We start from the raw sequence: 21809 nt of genomic DNA on the forward strand, positions 1-21809 counted from the left end.
TTTTTTTGTGGTTGCTCCCTCTATTTGTTTTCCTAGAAGACCCACTGCTGGTTCTAAATGAAAGTTGATTTTAAAGACCGGGTAAACCAAGAATAAATATGTGTTTTAAGTTTATAATACCACAGGAAAATATATTATTAACCACTCTGTCAAATTTGGAGGACTAAAAAAGTCGTTAAGTATATAAAATTCTGCATCAAAGTTGTCAATAAATGAGCAGTTTTCTCTGGTTCCGGACGGTGGGGGCGTGTCGCGATATGGTCGTGCTGCAGGCAAAGAGACCAGCCCCATGGTAGGAGAGCTGGACTTCACTGACCGTCTCTGATACACACCCTAAACGTGACCTCAAACACACTCCACCACACACCCCAGTCCTCAGCACCGACACAGCTGATAAACCTAAAGGAAATATTTCTTACCTTCACTCTTGGTGTCACAGTCACAGCAGCAGCAGCAGCAGCCATCCAGCTCTAACAGGTTATAATCACCATGCTGCTCTGTTTACATCTCGTAGCCTACCGGTCAGCGTGCTTCATCCATTTGCATTGTGTGAAAAAATTAATAAAGTTTTTAGCTAACGTTAGCTTAGCTTTAGCTTCAAGTGTCCTGACAGGAGAAGCAGTAGCAGAGACAGTGAATCATCTCTGGACCTGGTACCGAGTCCAGGCCCGGTCCAGACCGCCCGGCGCCGTGACACACGGCGTCCGAGCTGAGCAGCAGCCGTGTCCCGGTGGGAGGAGACCGGGGAAACAACACGGTGGACCGGGGATCAGAAACAGACCGGGGGAAACAACACGGTGGAGCCGGGATCAGAAACAGACCGGGGGAAACAACACGGTGGAGCCGGGATCAGAAACAGACCGGGGGAAACAACACGGTGGAGCCGGGGAGGCTACGGCTGCTACCGCGGCTAAAAACTTTTTTTTCTCTTTCACACAATGCAAACGGAGGAAACGGGCAGACCGCGAGAAACGATTGAAACGGGAATAATATCGATCTGTGGATTATTAACTGGATGACTGATGCTGCTGCTGCCTGTTTTAGACACCAGAGTGAAGGTAAGAAATGGTTTGATCAGCTGTGTGTCCGCTCCGACGTGTGGTGGACTGAGACCACGGAGGAGTTTTTGTTTTTGTTTTTGTTTTTAACGGTGTTTTCTGTCCGTGATTGTACAGTATGGCTGCTCTGGTCTCCCGTGTGTCTGGTTGTTTGGGGGGAGAGGAGGCTGTTTGGTCGGACAGTGTGTTAATGAGGGAGACTCTGGTCAAAAGACGGTGTTGTAGCTGCTGCTGCTGCTGCTGCTGCTGCTGTGTGTGTGTGTGTTGCGAGGGGTGTGTGACCGGGGGAGTCAGCCTCTCTCCCCGCGGTGACGGCTGTTTATCACGGTGTGAATAAGTTAACGTTAGCACTGTAAACTCGTTGTATGAAGGAACAAGACAGTAGTGGTCTCCCCTGTGTGTGAACATGAGCTACGTTTAGTTAGCTGGCTGTTTCACGTGTTTCAGTTAGACTGAAGAGCAAGTGGGACGGAAAACCTCTGAAGTCAGTTGGCTGAATGTATTTATACGTAGAGCAGAGCAGGGGGCGGGTTTATGTAAGTATGACCGCTTTACGTAAAGCGGTCATCGATTTAAGCCCGCCCATTCTAAACCTGCACACAGAACAGTCTCTGAGGTCTAGCTCCTCAAGGAAATGATGAATGGGAAAAATATTTTTTACATGTTTTGAGGGACACATTTAAGGCCTAATTAATATGATAAGAAGAAAAATACTGAATTTGGTTTACCCGGTCTTTAAATAATTTACATAGATAATCTCTGATTTTTAACCAAAATGTCTGTGTAAGTAAGTAAAATAAGTGGATAAGAGTTCCATTCATTCCACACCCATGCCAACATTTATCTGTAACACCATTATTCATTTTCTTAAGTTTATGTGGAGTGATATAGGATCTGAACAGAATCTTAATTTGTATGATTTTATACCTGACACATTTTGAAAGATTGTTTGAGCGGCTCAAGATAGTTTCCCATTGTTCTGATGTTAAATGTATGCCCAAATCTTTCTCCCATTGTGCTTTTATAACTTTAGAAGAGATGCAAGAAGAAGTACAACATAACAGTTTATAGATTTTAGATACCTTTCCACTGCCAGAGACTGCATCCCTGAACTTAATATCAAAAGAATCATTATCTGCTAACATGATATTTGCAAAGCTTTGCATGATGGACTTAATTTGAAGATACTGGAATGTATCCGAGTTATTCAAACCAAATTTCTTCTTGAGTTCATTGAAGGAGAGCATTTCTCCGTTGCTTCCCAGGATATGACCTAGGTTGGTGATGCTTTTTTCTTGCCATGATTCATTACTAATAGGTTTCCCACCGGCCTTAAGTGCTAGGTTGTTCCATATGGGGCATGAAGGTAAAACTAAACCATTCATTTTGAGTTGTTTGTGTATTTCATTGACAATTCTACACGAGAATGAAATTATGGGATTTTTTATGATTTTATTACATTTGGTGTTATACCAGAGTGAGGCTAAGGAGACATTCTTATAATTCACCTCGACAAGTTTCTGCTCCAGCCATCTCCAGCTACCCATAGCTGCCTGCTCCTTCTCATACGCCCAGAATAGGGGATAAATACCATTGTACGCCAAATAATAAGTATGAATGTCTGGTATCCCTAGTCCACCCTTTTTCCTGGGGATAGATAATTTTTTCAGACTTATTCTAGGTTTTTTACTTTTCCATAAAAATAAAGAAAATAGTGTGTTAATTTCTCTGAACCATCTCTGGGGGACTTCTAATGGGGTAGTAGGTTTGTCCATCTGTTCAAATCGTCCCTCACAGTTTTCAATAATTTGGGGCCATTTAACTCAAAAATTGTATCAATCGGGGATGTAATATTAACACCAAGATATCGCATACCATCGGTTTTCCAAACAATAGGTGTTGAACTCAAATGACCTGAGTGTGTGAGACGATTCAGGGCGATGGCCTCGCTCTTTAACCAGTTGATCTTGTAACCACTAAACACACCAAAATCACTGATTAGTTTAAGCAGATGGGGCACAGAAAGAGCAGGTCTAGACAATGTCAATAAAATGTCATCCGCGTAGAGATTAGCTTTAAAGTCATAATTAAAAAGTTTGATACCTGTTATACTCTGATTTTTCCTGATGGCACAGGCAAGAGGCTCAAGTGCTAGAGTGAAGATAACTGGGGAGGCTGGGCAGCCTTGTCTGGTGGATCTAAAAAGGTGAAAAGGGGGTGAGATTAAACCATTAGTTTTGACACATGCGACCGGATTGTGGTAGAGGGCCTTAATCCATTGTATGCATACTGGTCCAAAGCCATACTTAGTCAGAATATGGAACAGATAAGACCACTCTATCCGGTCGAATGCTTTCTCAGCATCAAGACAAATTGCAACTGCAGGATGTTGAAGAGATGCAGCCTCTGACATTACATGGAACAGTCTTCGCATATTATGGGCAGAATAACGACCAGCAATAAAACCAACTTGGTCCAGATGGATTAGTGATGAGATGACTTTCTCCAGACGCATTGCAAGAGTTTTAGCGAAGATTTTATAATCGTTATTTAACAAACTTAGGGGGCGGAAATTGCCCATTTTCGTGTGATCTTTGCCCGGCTTTGGCAATAGCGAGATAACAGCCATATTCATACTTTGGGGCATGGATTGAGTTGCAATAATATCCCTGTACAACAAGGTCAAGAATGGAGATAATACTTCCTGAAAACACTTATAGAAATCAACACTAAACCCATCTTGACCTGGAGCTTTACCAGCAGCGAGAGCTTTAAGGGCTGCCTTAACCTCCAGTTCCTGGACATATTTGTCCAGATATGTCCTATCGTCCTCTTTCAACTGGGGGAGAGGTGCACTTCTAAGAAAGTCATCAATCGTATCAGGATTAAATCTACATTCTGATTCATACAACTTTGAGTAATATTCTTGGAATGCCTGGTTTATTTCTTTCTGCTCACATACTAAAGATCCATTCTGATCATCTATAGCGGTTATGGATGAGTTACTCTCAATTTGTTTTAATCTTAGTGCGAGCATTCTGCCAGCTTTGTCGCCTGTTTCAAAATGTTTCCTCTTCAGTTTATATAATGCAGTAGAGGTTTCTTCATGTATAATTGACTGTAGCTCTGTTCTCGTGAGTAACACCATTGTTTTTAATTTCTGATCATTAGGATCTCTCATATGCTGCATTTCCAGGTTCTTTAGCTCTAACATCAATTCATTTTTCTTTGACTTCTTTCTCTGTGTTTTGCAGAGTTATAACTAATACACCAACCTCTACATGTGGCTTTAAAAGCCTCCCAAACTGTCTGAACGGATACAACAGAGTTCATATTCATCTAAAAAAAATCAGATATTCTTACATTAATCATAGCCACGAATTTCTTGTCCCATAGAAGCATGTTATTAAACTTCCATTGTTTTGTTTTATGCACATTAAAGCAAGGTGAAAATGTAACAGAGATGGGAGCATGATCTGAGATTAAGATGGTGTGAATCTCTGAATTTATCACATTTTCTGTTATTGAGTTTGACAGGAGCAGGTAATCTATTCTAGAGTACGAATTATGTACTTTAGAATAAAACGTATATTCACGAGAGAGTGGGTTTACACATCGCCAAACATCAGTTACCCCCAACAGCCGTTGAAGCTCATCTAAAGCAGTGGAGAGAGCAGCATCTGTCGGTAGGGGGCGACTTGAACGATCTTTGCACACTGAGTCCGTTTTTGTCGTCCAAAATTGCCGCACGTCAAAAAATAAATTGGACCTCATGTTGTGTCGATCATGTTTACACACCGAGTCCGAAACTTTCGTCCGTCATAAAAGTTTTCGGAACAGGTTCGATTTAATGCGTTTTTCGCATCCGTGAAAAGTCTTTTGACCAATCACATCAGCGTTTCGAGGCTGGAGAGGGAGAGAAGGGGGGGGGGGATCACCGCTGAGTGTCTGTGACTGTCTGTCTGTCTGTCTGTGTGTGTGTGCGCCAGCCGCTGTTCACGTGTGTGTGCGTGTGTCTGTGTGTGTGTGACCGTGCGCCAGCCGCTGTTCACGTGTGTGTGTGTGACCGTGCGCCAGCCGCTGTTCAGGATCATGGAAATTGTCCGTCTTGTGTTTAATGTGTGAGCTAATAATCAATATCTTTCAAACTGGACCACTGACATCCTATAATAAACAGTTGAAGTGATCATGATAGTTCTGCTGCTCATTAACAAGCAGCAGATCCCCTTGCTGTCGGCTCCTCTCAGGATGGACACTTTTTCTCTTTCATTTCTCTACAAGTGAGAGAACCACAAAGTGCATCACTGCGTGACGTTTTTTGTCTCCCTCTCCGAAATTTGGAACACAGAATAAAAACGCATGCGAATAAAACGCAACGGACTCGGTGTGCAAGGAGCCTGCATGTAACGTTTTTTGTCGGATAACGGATACGAAAAACGCATGCGAAAAAAACGGACTCAGTGTGCAAAGACCTTAACAGTGGATTATTTACCAGATTCATATCCCCACCAAGTAGAATAGGATCCCCCACAAACTTTGATGCAAGAAGAGCTAACTTTGAAAGGAACTCAACTTGCCCAGAATTAGGGGCATAGATGTTTATGAGTGTAATTTTTCTGTGTTGAAGAATACCAGATACTATGATATACCTGCCACTGTTATCCACAATCACATCAGTATGATGAAAAGATATTTTTTTTGATATCAGAATACTTGTGCCTCTTGATGCTCCATTCCCTGGCGCAGAGAATACCTGGCAAACCCATCTTTGCTTTAATTTTAACGATTCATTTTCATTCAAATGGGTCTCCTGTAGCATAGCTACATCACATGAGAGAGACTTGTGGCGTCCCCAGTGGTGGGCTGGTGCCACACCGCTGGTCACGCCCTCTTGATTAAGGCCTGCCGGTGACACCTGGGCCCGGTGTCACCAGGTTATAAAGCCAGGCCTGCTGATTGCTCTCACTCTCTCTCCTTCTCCCCTCTCCTGCAGGTACCGGTGACGGCGATGCAGTGCCCTTAGTTTACTTTGTTGCTCCTTTGTGTTATGCACCTTACAACACCCCACACACACACACACACGTCTCACCCTCACACAACATGCTCTACACACCTATTTACTGACATTCACACCCCATGATCTGGTCTTTTGTTGCAGTATCTTATTATTTATTATTAAATAAACATTTGTTAATTGTTGCCACGGTGGTCTCTCCCTCTTTGTCATGGCTGTAAGAGCCAGGCTGTGACAAAAGTGGGGGCTCGTCTTAAGCTTATTTTGGTGATAGATTAAATTTGTTTGGTTTGTTTGTTGGGGCAGCGTGGCTGTGTAATCAGGTGAGTGGGCCCTGGTGTGCGCTGTGCCCTGTTGCGTGGGTGGGGAGATCCGCCGTGCGCTTAGTGTCGTTGTTGCTCCGGTTGTTTTTTCTACTCTCTTTTTGTTTGTTCTGTTGCTCATTCATGCGTTCCAAAGGGAAGGTAAGTGTTTCCGCCCCGTTGCACTGCGAAGTTTCCCCTGTCAGGTGAATGGCGTTTCCCCTTTGGGTTGCGTCAGTTTGTTTTTTTTCTAGTGTTGTGGCGACGTGGTTAGTGTTAATTGTCTTCGGGCAATTATCTCGGGGGCACCTCCGTGGGATATTGTGGGGTCGCCTGCGTGCAGGTTGCTTTCACAAACCCACTGGTTTTGCGTGCGTAAATTCCCACCGCAAGCCACATGAAGACTAGGGTTGAGGGATAGGCAAGTTTTGGTTAGGCAGGTAAGTGGGGAAAACTTCGGGGAGGTAAAGCTCGCCTCGATTGTGCATTTTGGGAGAGTAAACACTGTGCATTCTGTTTGGTTCACGCGCTGAGCTATGGCTTCGGTGGCAGAGTTTGTTGATGCGCCCTCAGAGGGGTTTCTTAATAGCTGTTCCTGGGAGCAGTTAGCGCAGATAGCTGAGCATTATGAGATGGATTTTACAGGGAATGAGTATAAAAGTGAGTTGAAAGAAATTGTTTTGTCCACGTTAGTAGGTAAAGGAATTGTGGGGAAGGAAGAGTCTCTTGTAGACTTGGCTGCGCCAGATGCGCCAAGTTCTGTGCCGGTGTCTGAGTCTGGGCTGACGTTTGAGCAGCGCAGGGAGTTAATGGCTTTGCAGTTAGAGCAGGAAAAATTGAGGCTCCAGAGAACTGAGGCAGAAAGTCAAATTGAATTGGAGAGAATGAGATTTGAAGTTGAGAAAATGAAGCTTGAGCAGCAGAGATTGAGTTTGATCCGAGAGGGGAAGCTTGTGCGTAATGCGTCACTTGAAGAGGGGCAGTGTTTTTTTGATCTGGGCGCAAATTTGAGACTGATGCCTAGGTTTAATGAGAAGGACCCTGATACATTTTTTGCTTTGTTCGAGCGCGTTGCAGACGCGAGGCGGTGGCCAGATGCGGATAGAACTTTAATGCTCCAGTGCGTCTTGACTGGGAGGGCCCAGGAGGCATACTCGGCATTAAGTGCCGCTGATTGTTTGTCGTATGCAAAAGTGAAGTCGGCTGTTTTGAAAGCATACGAATTAGTTCCGGAAGCGTATCGCCAAAAATTCAGGAATTGGGTAAAGGGTGAAAAACAAACGCACATGGAGTTTGCGCGTGAGTTGTTGTCCCACTTTAACCGTTGGTGTTCTGCTGCCAGTGTGGGTGATTTTGAGAGCCTGTGTGAGTTAGTTGTACTCGAACAGTTCAAGAATTTGATTCCGCAGCGCATTGCAACGTATTTGAGTGAACAGAAAGCGACTACTGTGTTGAAAGCGGCAGAGCTTGCCGATGATTTTGTTCTTACGCATCAAAGCAGCCTGGGTGATGCGCAGCGTCGGGCAAGTAGTTATGGTAATTCCCGCTATAGCGCGCAGCTTTCCACATCTGGCCCGTCACAGGCCTTTAATGCCTCGAGGGGCAGAGATGAGGGGGGCAGGGTGTGTAATTATTGCCAAGGCGCTGGGCATTGGAAGGATCAGTGTCCCGTTTTGAGGTCTAAAAGTAAATACGAGTCGTTCTCACCTGCTCTTGCGTGTTCCGTTGTCTCGAGGTTGAATCCTGTGAGTGCTGATCTGGGTGGTAGTAATGGATTTGAGCCTTTTATCGCTGATGCAGTTGTGTCTTTGGTTGGCGGTAAGGAACGTGTGCCAATAAAGATTTTGCGTGACACTGGTGCCAAACACTCGTTTATTGTGGAGTCAGTTTTGCCTTTCTCATCGAAGACGGAGACAGGGGACTTTATTTTGATGCAAGGCTTGGGTTTGGAGCTGACGCGGGTTCCACGCCATAACATGGTGTTGGAGTGTGATCTGGTGCGTGGTGCTGTGGCTGTCGGGGTGCGTCCTGCGCTGCCGATTGAGGGTGTAGCCATGATAGTGGGCAACGATCTGGCTGGTGGTGCTGTGTGGGCGGATGGCCTGCCGCCTCCGGTGGTTACTTCGAAGCCACTTGCGTCTGGGGAGCTGGATGAAAGTGGTCAGAGGTACCCGGAGGTTTTTCCAGCCTGCGCCGTGACGCGCGCGCAGAGCCGTGTTCTGGCTGCACCTGATTTGTCTAGCCCAGTGCGTAAACCAGAGTCTGTGGTCTCCATTCCCGATTTGCCTCCATCAGTTTCTCGAGATGAGTGGATTAAAGGCCAGGGTACTGATCCATCTTTGTCCGGGTTGGTTGCGAGTGTCATTGCAGGGTCTGAGTTGGAAAATGTTGCGCACAGATACTTTGTACAGAATGAGTTGCTTGTGAGGAAATGGGTGCCGTGTGATGGTGATTTTGTGGGCGAACCAGTGTTCCAGATTGTTGTGCCTGAATTGTTTCGGGACGCAGTGTTGAAAATCGCACATGATGAGTCTGGGCATTTGGGCATAAGGAAAACGTATGACCGGGTACTGCGTTTTTTTTTCTGGCCAAGGTTGAAGCGCGATGTTGCCAAGTATGTGAAAACGTGCCATACATGTCAGTTGACGAGTAAGCCGAACCAGTGTCTTAGACAGCGGCGCCAGTTCAGCCCGGGAGATCAAGTTTTGACGTTTACTCCAGTAGTGCATTCACCGTGTCAAGCCAAATTTACAGGTCCTTATGTTGTGGAGCGACGGGTCTCGGAGCAGAATTATTACATTGCGACTCCGATGCGACGAAAATCCTCTCGTCTTTGTCATGTAAATTTATTAAAACCTTATTATAGACGTGACACTGTTGAGTCTGTTCCTGTCGGTCCTGAGTGTGGGTTGAATGTAAGTCCTGGTCTTACGGTTGAGTATAGTGCGCCAAGTAAGCAGCGTTTGTATAGGTGTGCACCACACAAGCAGAAAGTGATGGAGTCAGCCAGAGTTTTGAAGTGCATGTAGTTTCTGGTGGGTGTTCTCTGATTTTGTGCACGGTTCATGCTCATTGCCTAGACATATTAAAGGCAAGGATAATGTGTTGGCCGATGCCCGTTCTCGTGCCCCAGTGGGTTAGGCGGGGTATTGGGATATTGGGTATTGTGTGTTATCTATTGTATGTATTATATGATGTAAATGTATTCAGTTTTCTGCCACCTGTGGTCCCATGTTTCCTCCCCTACCTTCCTCTGAGTTTGTTTGCAGGTACCGGGTTGCAGAGGTTGGCGGGGTGGAAGGTGTGGGGTCTTCAGGTGTTTTTCAGTGATCCCGTTGGGTCCCTGTCTTGAGGGGGGGGGGTGTGGCGTCCCCAGTGGTGGGCTGGTGCCACACCGCTGGTCACGCCCTCTTGATTAAGGCCTGCCGGTGACACCTGGGCCCGGTGTCACCAGGTTATAAAGCCAGGCCTGCTGATTGCTCTCACTCTCTCTCCTTCTCCCCTCTCCTGCAGGTACCGGTGACGGCGATGCAGTGCCCTTAGTTTACTTTGTTGCTCCTTTGTGTTATGCACCTTACAACACCCCACACACACACACACACGTCTCACCCTCACACAACATGCTCTACACACCTATTTACTGACATTCACACCCCATGATCTGGTCTTTTGTTGCAGTATCTTATTATTTATTATTAAATAAACATTTGTTAATTGTTGCCACGGTGGTCTCTCCCTCTTTGTCATGGCTGTAAGAGCCAGGCTGTGACAGACTTCAGATGTGAAATTATTTTATAACGTTTAACTTTATTAGAGACAACATTAATATTCCAACTGACAACCCTTATGGCATTAGAACTTGACACATGAATTTATAATCCCGGTATTTAAGAGCATCTTACATATGATTTCTAAACCCCACTCTGCAACTCCAGGGAAATGACAGGGGATGACGAACATACACACACATACACACATGCACGCACACACAATAGCCAGTAGGCAAAAAACTAAACAAAAAAAACAAGAGAAAGAACAATGGGCCTCATTCACGAACCGTTCTTAAGAACAAATTTGTTCTTAAGTCCTACTTTCGAAGTTTTTACGAAGATTGTGGCATTCATGAATGTTTTCTTATCCAGAATTTGTTCTTAACTAAGAACAAAATCTACGAACAGTCAGGAGTATACTTACGCACTTTTAAGTGCTGAGACTTCTGCAAAAATAACCGATTATAGCGTTTTCTTTTGTTCTGCAGTTGTATGATATTATATGATTTGAATAAGAATTATTTTCTTATCTTTTATGATGTTTTTAATAATCATATATATTAATAATAATAATTGACGAATCATTTCAGTCTCTTAAAAAACATTATAGACACTTAATTCATATCATTTTTTCCCCCCTTTTCTTTGGGGTGAGGGTGGGGGGTGCATACAGCTGCCGATATGATTTTTTTTTCCTAATTGCGGGCTGCAACAGTGCACTTACTGTAAGTGTTCACACTACACACAACTGTTTTTTTTTTCATATGTGATAATATGATGATATTTATGGTGGCACATGTGAGAGTGTGGTCTCTCTGATAACAACCGAAGAGCTGCATCCACTGCTGACGCTACTAAATATAAATATAAAATATAAACTAAATATAAGCCTTTTGTTTGTTTCTTTGTTTCATTCCTGCCGCAGTAGCGCCACTTCACTACTTAAGTTCTTTTTACGTTTGGAGTCTGGTGCTCCCTCCCAGATTTTCATTTGCGCATTTCAACTTTCTTTCTCACTTCACCTTCTCTGCTCAGTGCCTGTGGGTTCTGTGTGCACACGGCCCTGCAGTCTCATGCCCTTTTACGGGCATTGATGGGGCTGTTACCTATGCTAATCATATGTTAATTAGACTCACCTGGCACACACCCTCAACTTACGAGGAGATGGCATTCATCAAGTAGGAACACAGCTGCGAACAATTCTGAGGCTTACGAACGCGTTGATGAATCTGACGTAGGGTTTTCTTAAGGAACTTCTTAAGAAAGAATCTAAGAAGGTTCTTAAGAAGATATTGGTGAATGAGGCCCAATGTCCCTCCTCTATCCATGATCCAACGGAGCAGGCTGCAGGTCACACGAGGCGTCCAACAGTCAGAAATTAGTGTCAAATTGTTCAACCTTTAAACTTAAATTACCCCTTTTCCTTTCCAAGAGGAAGAGGGAGAGACAAAAGTCAGCGTCATGAATATACTGAACTCATAATCATACCTTTTGATCTTTACCCAAACACAGACGGGAGGCGAACTCTCAGGTCCTTGATAGCTTCATTAGGTGTTGTGTAAATACACTGCTCTTCACCCACGGTCACAATGAGTCTTGCGGGGAACAGCAGGCCATAGCGAATCCCCGCTCCACGCAGCTTCTTCTTGATGTCTCCATACTCCGCGCGCCTCTGTTGGATATCAGCTGGAAGATCTTGAAACACACGGAAAGATTTCCCTTTCCATGTGAGCTTCTTCTTCTTTGCCGCAGCTCCTAGAATGAGCTGTCGGTCACTCCATCTCAGCATCCTCACAATGTATGGTCTCGGTGGTTCTCCTGGGTTCGGGCGTGGGCGAAGGGATCTGTGGTGTCTGTCCACCTCCGGTGCTGGGTCCGTTTCACGCCGGTCAAGAATATAGCGGAATATTGCAGCCAGCTCTTTACCTGGGTCCACTGCAGGATTACCGGTCTCCAGCAAGCCTTCTTCCAGGCCCACGATAATCAAGTTGTTCCTTCTGCTGTGCGACTCCAGGTAAGAAACTTTGGCTTTCAAGTTTCTTATCTCTTTTGCGTTATCTTGTATGGCTTGCTGCTGAGTTGCTTGTTTATCCTCCAAGAAGCCGATGCGTTTTTCGGCATTCCCCAATCTTGCCACCATGGCCCGTGTGTCTTTTTTAATTTCCTTCATTGAATTGCTCAGCTCATCCAGCGTTTGTTGGAATGAGACTCTGATTGATGTAACCTGTGTCAGTAGCTCTTCAGCCCAGGCAGGTGGATCTTCATTGTCTCCCATGCTCTCTTTGATTGAACGCCAGGCAGCCTGACGCTGTTTTACCGTCTGTCTCGTCTCCCGCGGAGGGCCTTGACTTGACATAAAAAGTTCTTCTTTGTTTGGGAGATAGATTCCTAGTTTTGTTCTTAAAACCTTAAGTTTTTAAAGGTGTTCAATAGTTAGTTCTCTGACATGCGGACGCCAGGTGACTCAGTCCGCCATGCTGCCTTGTCACGTGATTCACACATGAGGATTTCTGACAAATTCCACACTTTTCAATGAGTGTGTATGGGGTTGGGTCAGAGTGTGACATCATCGTTAGAGTGAGAGGGATCGAAAAAACATTCAGGATTTTTTCTGGATAAATTGCCAGCACGGCCACAAATTAAACTCTAGACACATGATTTCCTCACCGGTTTGTAGCCACACTTGTCGTGTCTCATTTGATGTGCTCAAAACAGCAGACAGACTTACAGAATTGTCTCAGTGAGCCTAATTGTGCAGCTAGACACGCTCCAGTGGCTCATTGACTTCAATAGAAAAGTAGGACCAGATTTTTTAAGAAAAGGAAAAAGGACCCCCTTTTCTAACTAGCCAGCTTGAGAAAAGTATTTGTCCTACAAACATTTAATGCACATCAGAATGCTCAGGAAGGTCTCCTTGCCCAGATAGTCTCTACCACATTCTGATAAGCGGTACAGTTCTCTGTTTTTTGGCTGTCATTAGGAGAGCTGCGCCGAGCTCAAAACTGACTGTTCTGCTCCTGGCCATCAAGTCACTCACACACACGCACGCACGCACACACACACACACACACACACACACACACACACACACACACACACACACACACACACACACACAGTGCCACCCAGTAAAAGGTAAGCAGTTAGTCACCATGGTGCAGGCTGCAAAATTTTGCATGGAAGTCAATGGGACGGGCGGGAAAAAAAGAGCGAAAAAGACCAATCATTGGAGTTTAACAAACGTCTACTGCTCAGGCATACTTTCACCTAGAGACTCCATTTAAACTTTAAACAGTAGACACAAGTCTTGTGTATTGGTGTATTACTCCAGGTTTTGATAGGTCATATAGTTTTTGATCAATCCCTGATCAATGACCATGATCATTTTTGGAGAAATTATGAGATTATAATGGGTGTGTATTGCACGGAATGTTCGTGTCAGAGCACGTGACATCATCGGTTAGAGTGGGAGAGATGCCAGAAAAACTCCAGATTTTTTCTCTTTCCACACTCCAAACGGCCACAATTTACACTCCACACACATAATTTTTTCAGAATTTGTAGACAAACTTGTTCTGTCACTCATCATCTGCTCAAAATATCAGAGAGACTTACAGAATTTAAACTCTGAGCCTCTAAGTGCGGCCACGTCTGTCTCTGCTCCTCATTGAGTCCAATACAAATATTTTCTGAGAGGAGCAGAACGGCCTGATGTTTTAAAACTGACATCCTCTCCAAAATATTTACTGTAGAAACACCAAATCGTACCAAAATTTTCAGTAAGTCCTTAGAGCAATGTGATCTTTGTTTTGTTCTGATAGGAGTTACCGTTTTGTCACGCTAAGCCTAAATGTGAGACCGGTGCAGAGGCAGAAAATGGCTCTTTTTCTCCACGTTTCTGTCTGTCTCAGCCTGCGGGGGCCCCTATCGCCGTGGTAACCTCTTTGATCCTCAGGCCAGAGCTCGTTAACTTCATAAACAATCCACCTGGCGCTCGTTTAAATGTTTATAAACACACACACAGCTAAATCAGACTGACACAGGATGCAGCTACTAACTAACTATGTGTCAAGTCAGTCACACACACACACACACAGACTCTAGAGCCAGCTTCATGTGATTACAGTTACACACACACACACACACACACACACACACACACACACACACACACACACACACAGACTCTAGAGCCAGCTTCATGTGATTACAGTTACACACACACACACATAGACTCTAGAGCCAGCTTCATGTGATTACAGTTACACACACACACACACACACACATAGACTCTAGAGCCAGCTTCATGTGATTACAGTTACACACACATCAAAACACACAGGTAACATACAAAGTCCTTAGAGCAATGTGATCTGTGTTTTGTTCTGATAGGAGTTACCGTTTTGTCACGCTAAGCCTAAATGTGAGACCGGTGCAGAGGCAGAAAATCGCTCTTTTTCTCCACGTTTCTGTCTGTCTCAGCCTGCGGGGCCCCTATCGCCATGGTAACCACCTCGAGTTGCCGTGGTAACCTCTGTGATTCTCAGGCCAGAGCTCGTTAACTTCATAAACAATCCACCTGGCGCTCGTTTAAATGTTTATAAACACAGACACAGCTAAATCAGACTGACACAGGATGCAGCTACTAACTAACTATGTGTCAAGTCAGTCACACACACAGACTCTAGAGCCAGCTTCATGTGATTACAGTCACACACACACACACACACACACATCAAAACACACAGGTAACAGCACTCCAACACACACAGGTAACTTCATGTGATTACACACACACACACACACACACACCCACGCGCACACACACCCACACACACACACACACACACACACACACACACAGGTAACCTAATGTGGTTACAGCTCCTCCATATCAGTGCTTATAGAAAGATGATCATGTGTCTGTCTGATCAGCTCTGTCTTGACCTTAAGATCGTGGGTTTGATTCCCATGTTGACAGAGATGGCACAACCCGCAGTAGCTCCCGTGGCCCATTCAAAATTTCCCGAGAGGAAATTTTCTAGTTATTCATGTTACCCTCTGTTTAGGTAGATAAAGGTCTCAGTCACATTTGAATAAAAATAATGCAATTAGGCTAAATATCATAGGATCTTTTTTATTAAGATAGGCCTATTTTATTTTTAATTCCATAATTCAGAGATGATTTTCACTTAACGAAATGAAAAGAAACAATGTAGCCTACAGTTTTGTCCTCCGGCAGAGGTACTGTAAGAACCGGTTTTTCTGTTCAAAGCTGACTGAACAGCTGTGTGAAGTTCTGTGGGGGGCAGGGCTGTAGCCTACTTGAGTGAAGTATCCACAAGCACACCTATTGGTCAGATATAAATGAAGGTGCTAATGTGTCGCTGATGTGTCTATTAAGCTGGTCCTACAGACCGCTGCATATAAACCCCACTGTAGCGATTTTCACCCAGCCTCGCTTTCAATAAAACACACACTCGCATTCTATAGCCTAATTGCAATCAGTGAAATATATGAAATCAATATAAAACACAATTTAAATATGAGAGTTGATGTTGCTCTAGTTTCTAGCGCTGCAGCTGCATTTACCGTGCGCCCCTGTCTGTATGTGAACCTGTGTCTGTCTATGTGCAGGCAGAGATCAGAGATGGGGTTTTTTTTAAATAATCATGCTAGCGTTTCACCATCTCTCATCTCCGCCAGTCAGCCTCTCAACCTGCCGCCTCTCTCGCGTGCGGACCCAAGAATGGTGCGGACATGAACACACCTCATATTCCACCCCCAGAATGCCTCAGCACAACCATATATGGTCAGCACGTGCATAATTAAGTAGCCATGTGCGCTCTGTGGAGCGGCAACAAAGTAACAACAAAGACAACACCCGGAATGATGCTTCGGCGGACCTGCCCTCGCTTTTGAGGTCGGTTGTGAGAAAAATGCCTACTGTCCAGACAACTGTGTTTTTTTTTTTTTTTTTAAGTATATTTTTTGGCCTTTTTGCCTTTATTGGATAGCACACAGTGAGATAGACAGGAAAGGGGGAGGCAGAGAGAGGGGGAATGACATGCAGGAAAGGTCTGCCCGACGCGGGATTCGAACCGGGGACACCTGCGTTGTGGACTGTAGCCTCGACATGGAGCGGCCGCTTTAACCACTGCGCCACGTACCGCCCCACAACTGTGTTTTTTTAAAGCACCCCTGCATTACACAAACACACACATACGGTATATATATCCTACGCACATATAGGCTATATCAGTGATCATAATAATGATAAGAGAAAATGCATTGTTCACTAAAACTGCACGTTGGGATTCAATCCCAGACTGAAATAAAATCTTTGCTTACAGTGAGAGCTGCTCTACTAAGTGAACTATACCTTTCTTGCATTACTAATGTTATTGTGTCTCGAGTGTTTCAGAGTCGGCCGGCTGTAAACCAGCTGACCCCGACTGACTTTTTTTTTTCACATCAGCACGGCTGCATCTTCGGTCGCGGCTGTTGTGGCATTTGCCCATATTGCCCTATGGCCAGTCCGTCCCTATCACTGGTTGTTTGTGTTGTCTGTCAAAACATGGATGAATGAAACCTATCCACTTTCTATCGGCCGCATCTTGTAGCCTATTTCTATCGAGGGAAAGTTATTTCAGGATATCCTGTTTTATCGCCCAGCCCGAAAGTGACATAGGCTATTGCCCATTCATTCACGAGAAATCATCCAGCTACACTCTCAGTCAAACAAGGTGGGGAATGAACACTACTACAGTAGTTGGCTCATTTTAAAAACACACCGGCAGCAGAGCCCACTGAGTTAATTAACTGCTGTGTAGAAAACCACGCTGTGGTCCATAATCGCGGTGCAGATGGGTGTGTTTGGAACTGACAAGATGATCGATAAAAGAGAGTGAGACGTATAGCTATACGTCTCACTCTCGTCATTAAATTTTTCTCATTGGAAAACTATAGGCTACTGACTGTATTAATATTATATTGCATTCCCCATTCCTGTTCACTGCTCCGTGCTGCTGTCTTATCTTATATCTCACAGATGCCACCTGGCGGTTGTTTGGGCACATTGCAGCTTCTGGTGAAAACACAAAACTCCGCGTGACTCTTCCGTGACTCACGCGAGAATCTCGCGTGAAACCGTCCAAATGAAACTAGTACCCACTGTATAACTATTTAAGACTTATATTAACACAAAAATATCGCTTACTTCTGCTTTAAAGGATAAAGTGTTGCCATTCCGACAATTAGGGCCTAATGGCGGAATGGCGGCATGTCGGAATGGCGGTTGCCCCCCGTTTTTAACAAGCTCTCCTGTTCCGCTGTCTCTGAGGCAGGTGCGATGACATCATCGACAACAGAGTGCAAAACTCTACCGTGGGCCAAATTGTCTACCGCATATACCGCGCAGCCCTAGAAGAGAGCAAATCCTTTTTCACATCACTGTAAATGACAGTAAACATATAGAATCTGATCTGTGAAAAGTCAGTCAAATCTTCACTGGTTTAAATGTAAATTCACTTAATTTTAAGAGACGACTTGTAGAGACTTACATTTCCTCTTCTGTTGAGGAACATCAATGAAAACACAGAGAAGATCAGTGGTGGTGGTTCTTCTTCTGACAAACTGCTTCATGTTGAACAGTAGTTTAGATATAAAATCCCTCTGACTGTGTTTCTTCCTCCAGGGTGGACCATGGTGGAGAGCACAGGTTAAGACCTGGTCTCAGGAAGTGTAAGTATGGATTTAATGTGACTAATGATCAGACAGCAGCTCTCTGTCAGTTTGTCTTTAAATACAATGTTGATTCAATAATCAATCAATGAACCATCAGATGATGAACTGCAGCTGTGTTGTGTCTTGTTCTCTCCATCAGACGCCTGTCAACTGGAAGTGGATGTGAACACAATGAACAAGAAAATCAAACTGTCTGACAACAACAGGAAGGTGACATTTGGGTTATTGGATCAGTCATATCCTCGTCATCCAGACAGATTTGATGAGTGCTGGCAGCTGCTGTGTAAAACTGGTCTGACTGGTCGCTGTTACTGGGAGGTGGAGTGGAGCGGAGAGGTTTATATATCAGCGAGTTACAGAGGAATCAGAAGGAAGGGAAGCAGTGTTGACTGTGTATTTGGAAGAAATGATCAGTCCTGGAGTCTGATCTGCTATGATGATGATGGAGGTTATTCTATCTGTCAAAATGCGAGATTAACCAGATTGAACGTCTCCTCCTCCTCCTCCTCCTCTGTCTCTAACAGAGTAGCAGTGTATGTGGACTGTCCTGCTGGCTCTCTGTCCTTCTACAGAGTCTCCTCTGACAGACTGATCCACCTCCACACCTTCAACACCACCTTCACTCAACCTCTGTATCCTGGGTTTGGGTTCAGGATACTCCGTGGTGCCTCAGTGTCTCTGGTTGATGTGTAAGATGGAGAGTCTCTGGAAGTGACAGCAGCTTCAGTCCTGTGCTTTAAATGTTGGTGGTGGACGAGGTTTCACTTTGGTTTCTATTTGAATCTGTTTAAAATCATGTTAAAAAGAAGTTAATATTTTTTCTAACTCTGGAAACTGTCCAGGTCCCAGATGTTTTCTTCAAACTTTGCTGATTCCACTGATTGACAGACTCTTTGTTTTTTACCCAGCTGAGTAAAACAGAAATAAAACCAATATGAACCACTCATCTATTGAATGAAGTTCTTTCTTCAGCACTTTTATTTGTGTTATTCCATGTTACAGCCGTGATCACTTGGTTCAGTCTTTTAAATTGCATTTTAAACAAATGTATTCAGGTAAGAAGTAATGTCTCTCCTTTCTTACCTTTGATTGGCTGAGTGGCGTCCATCTTTGAAGACAGTGGGTCGATCCATAGACCCGTCATTCACCTCAGTACGTTGCAGAGATTCACAACTCACCTGCTTATGTCCAGGGAATCCACAAGTTTGGAAAAGACTAAAACCTCAATTTTAGGCCTTCAATTGCCTTAAAATATAAATTTTTAGTCTTAAAAATGATCTTGACAGGTCTTAAATAAAAAGTGTAGAGCTGCAACAATTAATCGATTAATTGAACAATAATCGTCTACTAGTTTTTGAAGAAAAAAAAGTCATAAATCTCTGATTTCAGCTTCTTAAATGGGAATATTTCTGGTTGCTTTGTTCATTTATGACAATAAATTGAGTCTCTCTTTGGTTTGTGGACAAAACAAGACATTTGAGGATGTCACCTCTGGTGGTTTGGGAAACACTGATTGACATTTTTCAACATTTTATTGACCAAACAACTAATCGATGAATCATTTAAATAATCAACAGATTAATGGATACTGAATTGCAGCCCTAAAAAAGTGTAAACTAAATAAGTAATGTTACACTTATAAAGTTACAAAGTTCAGTCTTTCTTTCATGTGTGAATGTAAGAAATGTGTATATAAGTATACAGTATACACCATAGAGTTATTTTTCACTTTGTAAAGAACAATGTGTTCAAAGTTCAGACACAACCTCAGAGCTCTGCTGGGTAACGTGACCACCAGACAGGACCAGGACCAGGACCAGGATCTTAAAACAAATTGCTCATGTTTTTAGTTAATTACTTAATTGATTCATTCATTTATTCATTGTTATTCTTTCTTTCTCCATTTTGTTATTTTGTTATTCCTACTATGTTATTTAATATTTTTATTCTGTTTATTAAATTTATGGGGGTAGGGGTGGTATGTGGGAGTGTGTGAGCATGATGTCTGTATTTGTTGTATTGTCATGTTATGTATGTCTACAATGTAATGTAGTGTATTGTTGATGTTGTGTGTTCTATGTATATGTTTGTTCAGGGACCCCCTTGAAAATGAGATGCTACATCTCAAGGGGCTATCCTTTAATAAATTCAAAATACCAGGACCAGGACCAGGACCAGGACCAGGACAAGGACCAGGACCAGGACCAGAACCTCTGGTAGTTGATGACTGAGACCAACAAACCAAAGTGAGACTAAGGCCGAATTCCGATTCTCCCCTTAGCCCTAGCCCTTGGCCCTAACCCTTCGTTGTGTGTTCATGTGAAGTGGTGGTGGTGTCCCGATTCTGGTTCAGACGAGGGTTAGGGGGAAGGGGTAGGGCTATCTGGCCCTTCAAATGGAGATTTTTCAGAGGCACACTACAAACCGAGGGCTATGACAAGTTTCCCAGAATGCATCTTGCGGCAACCGGCAGCTGTTTTATTTCTCACTGTAGCGCTGTTATTACGTCATTTTGTTAAGTTTGAATATTTTTTCATGCGAGAAAGTAGCTGTTTAGATCCTCAATGTGCGGTCGGTTTATCCACATGAGGCTGTTTAGACGTTTGCTCCGATGTTTTTGGGAGAAGTGAAGCTCCACCTGTGGAGCAGATCAGCGGCTCGTCACAGAGACACCACCCGTCCGGAGAGCTTGTCAGCCGGCCAACCTCCGTCGTCATCCCGGTAGAAAAGACGACCGCTAATTAACTTACCCGCAGGTTTTTAAAGGTTTACCGCCGCGTAGTTACATTCTTTTTAGGAGATAAATGCTCGTCTCATTGATGAAATCTAACAATTGTCGCATTAATTTGTTTGAATTAAAAGTGAAGCTTCATGTGTTTTGGACACAGGAGCAGCACTGCCTCGGGGTTCTGTAACCTACATACAGAAATCACCACATTTACATCAATGAATAAATGTTTTACAATGAACCGATCATTAAATTTTATTTTATTTTATTAAGTTAACGTGGTTTTGAATAGAGGATTTGTGGCAAAAGCTCATCACGTCTGCTTATGTGAAAGCCAGCAGAGACGACTGATGACATATGTGATTGTTGAAGTGGTGTCCCAATTCGTAGGGGTTGACTTTCAACCCTAAAACTACAGATGAACTAGAAAGAGAGAAGCAGAAGTCCCAGAGCTCAGGTTCCTCTGAGTGTCTGTAGCTCCACCTGCTGGACGCTGAGCTCCACTACAGTGTATTTTTATCATGCAAAGCTCTTTAGTTAGTTAGTTTTTATTTGCACATTATATAACCTGCATAAACAATGAAAATAGTAAAATTTAACCCAACAATAAATCCAAATGGACAATGGACTCTGGCTGTGGCCTTTTTTTGAACTTCCCTTTAATCCTCTTAAACTTTTTAGGTTTTAGTATCGGAATTTATTTATTGTCTCTCTTTTTTATTTTATTTTATTTTATTTATTATGCATATTATGGAGCGTCACCCAACTCAAGCTTTTCACAATGTATGTACTTGTACATCTATGTGACAATAAAACTTCTTGAATCTCTTGAATCTTGAAACATTGTGCAGGAGAGGTAGAAGCCAAAAAAGGCTTATAAAAATACCTCCCCTATGTAAAAAAACAACAACAACAACAGCGGTGGTCTTCAGAGTAAAAAAGATAACACAGAAATTCATAACATAAAAAATAGAAAAGAAAGAAAGACAAAATTAACTAACTGATGTAGGCCTATAATACATTTTATTTATGTAACCCCTATGAAAATACAGTTGGGTTTACTATAAATGTATTTTATTGTTGGCTTCCTGCTAAATAGTTTTATTTTGTGAATCCATAATAAAGAGTGTATGGTTGTAGTTGTTTTGAGAGGCCACAAGAGGGCGCTTCAAGTACGTGCAATGAAGGAA

At 43.6% G+C, this 21809-nt stretch overlaps 1 protein-coding gene across 1 annotated transcript in view; it reads left to right on the forward strand.

The window, feature by feature from the left end:
- Positions 1-18993, forward strand: part of LOC146961064 (uncharacterized) — a 37993-nt gene extending 19000 nt beyond the window's left edge. Inside the window, exons 9-10 of the mRNA XM_085771650.1 lie at positions 17842-17888; positions 18031-18993. Of these exons, the coding sequence (XP_085627776.1) occupies positions 17842-17888; positions 18031-18584 (601 nt within the window). The 3' untranslated portion in view covers positions 18585-18993. The remainder of the gene's footprint in view (positions 1-17841; positions 17889-18030) is intronic.
- Positions 18994-21809: the final 2816 nt, after the last annotated feature.

Source organism: Trachurus japonicus, chromosome 24, assembly GCF_045865225.1.
Source record: "Trachurus japonicus isolate A0001 chromosome 24, Traja_1.0".
Classification (NCBI taxonomy): domain Eukaryota; kingdom Metazoa; phylum Chordata; class Actinopteri; order Carangiformes; family Carangidae; genus Trachurus; species Trachurus japonicus.